Source organism: Meleagris gallopavo, chromosome 33 (genome assembly GCF_905368555.1).
Source record: "Meleagris gallopavo chromosome 33, MGAL_WU_HG_1.1, whole genome shotgun sequence".
In the NCBI taxonomy this organism is placed as follows: Eukaryota; Metazoa; Chordata; class Aves; order Galliformes; family Phasianidae; genus Meleagris; species Meleagris gallopavo.
Window position 1 is genome coordinate 391,218 of NC_139437.1, and position 6,772 is coordinate 397,989.

General features: G+C 48.2%; 1 protein-coding gene across 1 annotated transcript; it reads right to left on the bottom strand.

Moving 5' to 3' along the window:
- Nucleotides 1-2,770: 2,770 nt before the first annotated feature.
- Nucleotides 2,771-6,532, bottom strand: LOC104915586 (sulfotransferase 2B1-like). Its single transcript, XM_085214770.1, has 7 exons — nt 6,380-6,532; nt 5,939-6,113; nt 5,404-5,612; nt 4,861-4,987; nt 4,210-4,304; nt 3,946-4,126; nt 2,771-3,717 (listed from the first exon to the last, which is right to left on the bottom strand). The coding sequence occupies exons 2-7, from the start codon at nt 6,072-6,074 to the stop codon at nt 3,575-3,577; spliced, it is 891 nt and encodes a 296-aa protein (XP_085070896.1). The 5' UTR covers nt 6,075-6,113; nt 6,380-6,532; the 3' UTR covers nt 2,771-3,574.
- Between the last annotated feature and the right edge of the window lie 240 nt (nt 6,533-6,772).

Sequence of the window (6,772 nt, forward strand, 5' to 3'; positions counted from 1 at the left end):
ACTTCCTGGCAACGTCACATTTGCTTTGTGCCACAGAAACAAAGCAATAATGGAAGAGGAGGACCACTGGCAAAGGTATGCCAGTCCAAAAAGCAAAGAGAAAAGAACTCCACTTACCCCAAAGACATGGCAGGAGGATGAGCCTCATGTTGGTCACAGAGAGCATTGCAGAGAGGAAGCAGGACATGCACCCAAGTAACGGGGTATTTGAGAATTCCCCACAGCCCTGGCTCCTCCCCTCCATCCCAAAAATTCCCTCCATTCCTGCTGGCACAGCAATTAACAGAAGTCAAACCTCTGCCAGGAATCTTGTGCCATTAGCATCACGTAGGCTGTAGGATTGTGAAATTGGACTTTTTCGGGAATCTGATGAACAAACAAGTCCTCTCAGCTCAGCTCAACTCATTCTGGACCATCAATGGCAGGGATGGAGGCACACAGAATTTTTGAGTAACCTTCCAGGCAGGAATACAGTAGTAGTGCCAAGGCAGAGCTGAGAAAGTGAAATTCATGTCTTGCCACTAATTCAAAAACAAAAGAACCATTTTCTGGTGGAACAAGCAGCAGCTTTTAAGAAGAGTTTTTTCTTTTTTCCCACTTTTTCTCTCATATTTGTCCCAGGAGGAAGGTAATGTTCATGAAATTCTGTGGTACTGTTTCTCTGTGTTCAGTGTTCAGTTCATTCTCCTGGTCTTGGGGATGCTGGAGAGGCAAGCAGCAGGGTCCCACAGAATAAAAGAATCATAGAGGTTGGAAGAGACCTCTGGAGATCATCTTGTCCAACCTCCTCGCTAATGTGGGCTCCCAAGACTATGTCACACAAGAGGAAACAGACTCGTTAGCAGGGTGTGCTTTGACAGGACAGGGAGAAATGGTTTCAAACTAAAAGTGAGGAGATTCAAATTGGATATAAAGCCAAGAATAAATTTTTAACAATAAGGGCAATGAGGCACTGGAACAGATTGCCCAGGGAAGTGGTGGATGCCCCATCCCTGGAGACAATCAAGATCAGGCTGGACCAGGCTCTGAGCAACCTGACTGAGCTGTAGATGTCCCTGTTCATCGCAGGGGAGTTGGACAAGAGGACCTTAAGGGGTCCCTTTCAATTGTATGAAAGTGTTGAGGTTGGTTTTGAATATCTCCACAGAAGAAGGATCCTCAACATCTCTGGGAAACTTGTTCTAGTGCACCGTGACCTCAAATAAAGAAACTTTTCCTCATGTTCAGATGGAAATTCCTGGGATCCAGTTTGTACCCATTGTCCTTGTCATGTATCTGGGTATGACCAAAAGTGTCTGGCCCCATCCACTCAAGTGATTTGACCCCTTTTAGCTATTAATTAATGTTGATAAGATTCCCTCTCAGTCTTCTCTTCTCCTGGCTGAACAGTCCCAGGGCACTCAGCCCTTCCCCCTAGGGAAAATGCCCCAGCCTCCACTCATTACTGTGGCCCATTGCTGGACTCTCTGCAGTAGTTCCCAGTTTGCTTTGAACATTGCCATGAATGCATTTGATTTGTCCAGTGCCTTCACACCAGGGGAAGCAGTGACTTTGGCTGCTTTAGCATCATCACTGTCGGTCTGTTATCAACGTGGGACAACAAAGACCTCCTGTTTCTTTAACCAGGTGATCAGTTTCTGCAAAGATAATTAGCGTCCGTGCTGTATTCTAATAACATCATCACCGTGTTCTGAGGATCCAGATTTAGTATCATCATCATTCCTAATGTAAAAAATCAGGCATTTTTTCCTTTCACCATCAGAACTGGGGGGAATTGAAATATGCTGGGATATGCCAGGAAGAGTGTGGCTTTGTGCAGCCAAGGTGGGAAAGAGCTTATACCCAAACTTTGGCGGATTAGTATCACACAGAGCACCTGGGTTGCGATGCTCATTCTTCCCAGCGCTTGCTTTGGAGATGCTCTTCACTCCACATTCTGCCAATAGTTTTGCTGTGCTCTTCAGATCAAACTATTGGAGATAATGGGACCTTACGAAGCCTGTCCTGGCTGTTTTCTATGGGATGAAGATTAGATGTGAGAACTGAAACAAGTTAATAAAGAGATTGTGTTTGCGACCTGACATCACTGCATTATTGCCAGGCAAAATTTATAACTGCAGGTGGTGAATCCGAGGTGAGAACACGCCAGGACACAAAATACAAATGATGGTCTCCATGTATCTGAGGAGATACAGCCCAACACAAGTGAGTCATGCTCTGCTTGCATTCTCCCTCCGGAGGCCATAAAAGCACCTAACATTTACCCTGAGCACAGATTTCAGTTTCCGCATGTTCACGATGGCCCTACATTTAGAAGTGAGGTAAGTGGAGAAAGAGCAATCATGAAGGTAACTCTTTAGCTGGAACACCTGTATTTGCTGCATTTTCTACACGCTCTTCTCTTGCTGGAAAAGGACTTTAAGATGCTTAAAACTTTTTTTTTCTGAAGCCAGCAAAACCTTTTGGTCATCTTGTATTGAATAAAAGGCCTTTGTATGCATCATAGATCATCGCACCTGGCCTCCATCTAATGCTTTAATATCTCCAAAGGCAAAGTGGCTGCCATATGTGCACTGGATGATGCTGGAAACACCACACAGGGCTTAATTGGGATATGAACATGGCCTGCTGCTCCACACGCTGCTTGATAATCAGCTTCTCCAAAGTCCAGTATTAGCAGGGTGGTGGGAGAGTACTATCATGCTTGGTGTAGAATGCATCGCACGTAGCTCGGATGCAAATATATAAATAAGGCAATCAGCACATGAACTAGGTCACTGAACTGTAATTTATGTAAGAGGCAACAATTTTGACCATGGTTTTGTAGGCATTTTCTAATGCTGTGCCACGTGTCCGTTCTCTCTATTTCTAAGCTCCCACATGGACGATCATCAAGCAGAACGTGATTGGCCTGAATGGGTGCACCGTAATGGCAAGTCAGTCTGCACTGACAACAGGGTTAGTCGTCTTTTCTTAAGTCACTTCACCTTCTAGCTATGACATTGCACGACATGGACATGCCAGTCCTACCAATATGGAAGGCGCTGCTCGCTGCCCATAAGATAACTTTCTATGGCTGGATAGATCAGGTGGTGTCTGGCCAAGGCTGGAGTCATGCCCAAGCGACTCTGGCTGGATGTCCAGGAAGTAAAGCTGTGGGTATTTTACAAACTGTATTTTGGCACTTGCAAAGAGCTGGGTTTCCCTGTAGGCTCTGTGAGGGCTTGGAGATACACAAATCACAGAACCGTGTCTGAGCCAAAATGCACAAAAGGTCTTCCCCTTCTTTGATGTCCCTAAGTCCTTCTTTAGTGTTTGACATTAAAAAGTCTTTACAAGTCTGACTGTCTGTGATGCACTTGGCTGAGATCTTTAGGTAGTTCCTGTTCTGCAGCACATTTTTCCCATTCACTGACAAGGCTGAGCTGTTAAATCCCCATGGTAAAGCACACAGTTGGCTTTGCAGCAAACTGTACCTCCCAACATGTTGCAGCCATCTGTACTCCTGGATCCCACTCCCTGTATCCAACAGCAACCGTTACCCAGTTGCCAACAGATGCCTGATACTCATTACTCAGATGGCCTCAGTTAGGTCTGGATCCTGGTCTCTGTCCCAAGGAAAGGCCACGTCCAAACCCCTCATCTTCTCCTGGTAGATTCTGTTGAAGGTCTCACTCTGTGCCACTGAGAAATGGTTCTTCCAGTCCCCACAGACGCCTGAGGAAGGAACATTTCTGTTTCAGAGCACAAACCACTGTACAATACTCCTTCCTGCACAGTTTTTGAGTGCAATTACTACACTGAAGAGCTGTCCAAAATGAAGAGCCATCCCCACAGACCCAGTTCTTTAAACCTAAGTGCCTGTGCTGCTGTCCTCCTCATTCTCTCTAGAGCTCCCATGGGGACACCAAAACCCAGCGCTTCGACGGGGCCCTCTCCACTCACCCTTCCTCAGGAACTGGCCTTTGGTCTGGTCCATGATGTCTGCAGGGAGCAAGATGGAGCTGCACATAGGGTTTTGCCGCATGGCCGTGAAGGAGGCATTTTGGACTACTGAGGAGATAGCGTCCTCATCCAAATTCTGTCCCAGAAAATGGCAGAGGCGTCTCACACTGCCTTGCAGGTCCTTAGGGACACAGATTAAGCCTGTTACCCCCCAGGGTGACACATCAGCACATTTGGAGCAGGTGGGTCAGCCAAGATCACTACCTGTTTCAGTTCTTCGTAGGTGATGAAGAAGAAATTCTCCCTGTCCTTCATCTCCATCCAGCCTCGGACATGTTCAAACCACGAGCCGTGGGGCACTGAGGGGAGACAGAAGGCAGCAAGTCTTTGGGGTGATCATGGCGTGGCATCAGGTGTGCAGGGTAGAAGAGGGGCCTCGTTAGGCAGGAAGAAGATAGACAAGATGCAAAACTGAGCAGCAGCATCCTGAAATCAGGTGGGTCTGGGAGGTTCAGCTATTGCAGATGAGCAATGGGGTCTTCCCCAGCCACCTTTCTGCTGATGTTTCCTTGCTCAAACAGATGTTGTTGAGACAGTGCTGCTTCCACAGGAGCAGGAACAGACAAAGACCATGGTGAAAAGGGGTTGGGGATGGAAGGATGCCAGGGTCCTGCCTGGGTCATGGCTTTCAAAGGCCTGCTGTCCAAGACTTCCAAGAGAAAAATGAAATCTGTAGAAGGCAGGCAAATTAAAAATCACATTTGTGTGCTTTTTTGTGCCTTGCTGAGCACTTCACCTCTCTCTTAGAGGAAGCTCGATTTGACAGGCATCATCAGTGGACCACAAGAAAAGACTGTAGAGATGGAGGTGATGGGGAACCCCCCCACGCCCCGAGCGAGCACAGGCCACACTTACACTCTCCACTGAGAAAGTCCATCAAGAACTGCTCAAAGGACACGGGGTCCTCATAGCTGTTGCACATCTGGCAGAAGTAGAAGTAGGAGACAACAACATCTCGAGGATCCCGTAGGGTGTAGATAACCTGGGGGAGAGGGCATACAGGAGTAAGATGCTCAGAGAAGGGAAAGACAAATTGCAGGCAACGGCACTGGGGAAGATCTGCGAACGGAAGGGTCTGTCAAAGGTGGATCAATTCAGTGCAAGATTCAATAATGTAGACCTTGGGCAAGGGTTGAGGAACACGTAGGCTCCTAGAGCCACTGGAGGTTCCCCAGAATATCCAAAGGTGCAGATGTGAGATGGGGGCTTGCAGATTTCCATTCAGAGGGTGTGTAGGATGCCCTACAAGGGTCCTCACCCAAGGCCCATCATTCTAACGTTTCCCAGACGATGGGCAACGGTCCTCCCAGGCTCCCCTGCAGGCACTGCATGAACACCCACCCCACAAAGGCATATACAGGAGATATGTTGGATGTATGCTGGATTCTATGATCCCACCTTGGCAGTGGAATGGGAGAAAGACTTGGGGAAGATGTGCCTGGGGAGGTGGCAGGTCAGCAGGCGAGGTGAGGGGTAGCTGAGGGCTGCCTCCAGACCCAGGCGGGTTGAGAACCAAGGCATGCGGTCAGAATTGAGGACACTTTGGTTCCAGCTGGGGTGGCCATGGCTGCGAATGAGGCTCAGGATCTCAGTCATCCACACGGTGCCTACCAGGTACAACAGAAATACAGAGCAAGGGATTTGCCCGGGCCTTCAGGATGCCTGGACCTCAGCAGCAATGTCACCATCAGCCTGTTCACCTGGAAGAAACTGCCTCCTTGCCCACGCACAACCACTGTGCTCTAAATACATACGTACAGATAGCTATCACCCAAACCATTCCTGTTCCCATCACAAGAGCAGATTCACCTTCTGAACAACAGCTGAACTGCTCCCACAACCCCACAGACCTTCTGCCATACATCTCCCCACGAGACCTAGCCAGAACAACTCTCCCAGCCTCTCTGTCCTCCCTTGGACATCCCCGTGGTACCAGATTTAGGGTAGGTGATGTTGAAGACGTCGTCGTCCCGCACCAGGAACTCGTTGTGGGCAAAACTCAAGCTGTGCATGGAGTTGTAGGCAGGAGGGAATTTAATGCCTTTGTAGGTCATGTAGTGCACCGGCATCGTGCTTGGATGGGAATTGGGTGCTGCAACTCTGCAGGCCTATAACAGGGAGAGAAAGGGATAGAGCACTGAATTCCAATTGGGAAATTTCTTCCTGCATGACCAGTCCCAAGGAGGAGCAATCCCATCTCCCAGTCATCAGAAGTGCTCTGTGTTACACGATGACACACTCAGATACTCTCCAATCCTTCCCTATGGGGATTCAGATGAAGGACTACTGGTTCCTAGGGCATTTAAGGAGCCTTCAGGCTAAATCTCTGTTAAGGGATCTTTCCTCCCGCTCCCTTATTGCCCCATGTGTTTACCTGCCCTCACAGCTGGGAATGGTGCATAGCAGCTATCTTAATACGAGCCTGGACAACCAGGGAGACAGGAGGCACTTGGAAACCCCAAGCTCTTGGTTTTCTACACAAAATACAGCTCTGCTTCCAGAAGCTGAGAGACAATCAAAAGCGAAAGGAAATGGTTTCCTTGTTGCACCATTCTGGAGCAATGATTAACGAGATCCAAAGTCCAACAGCCACCCCTTTCCTGTAAATCAGTGAGCAGAGCTGGTCCCATGTGTTCTCTGCCCCAAATCCACTGCAAGGCCACACTTTTCTTCTGTGCCCTTATGTTTGCCCATAGAACTCTCCATTTTCCTTCAAAAATATATATTAAAAAAAAAAACCAAAACATTAATGGCTTCCTCCTGCAGC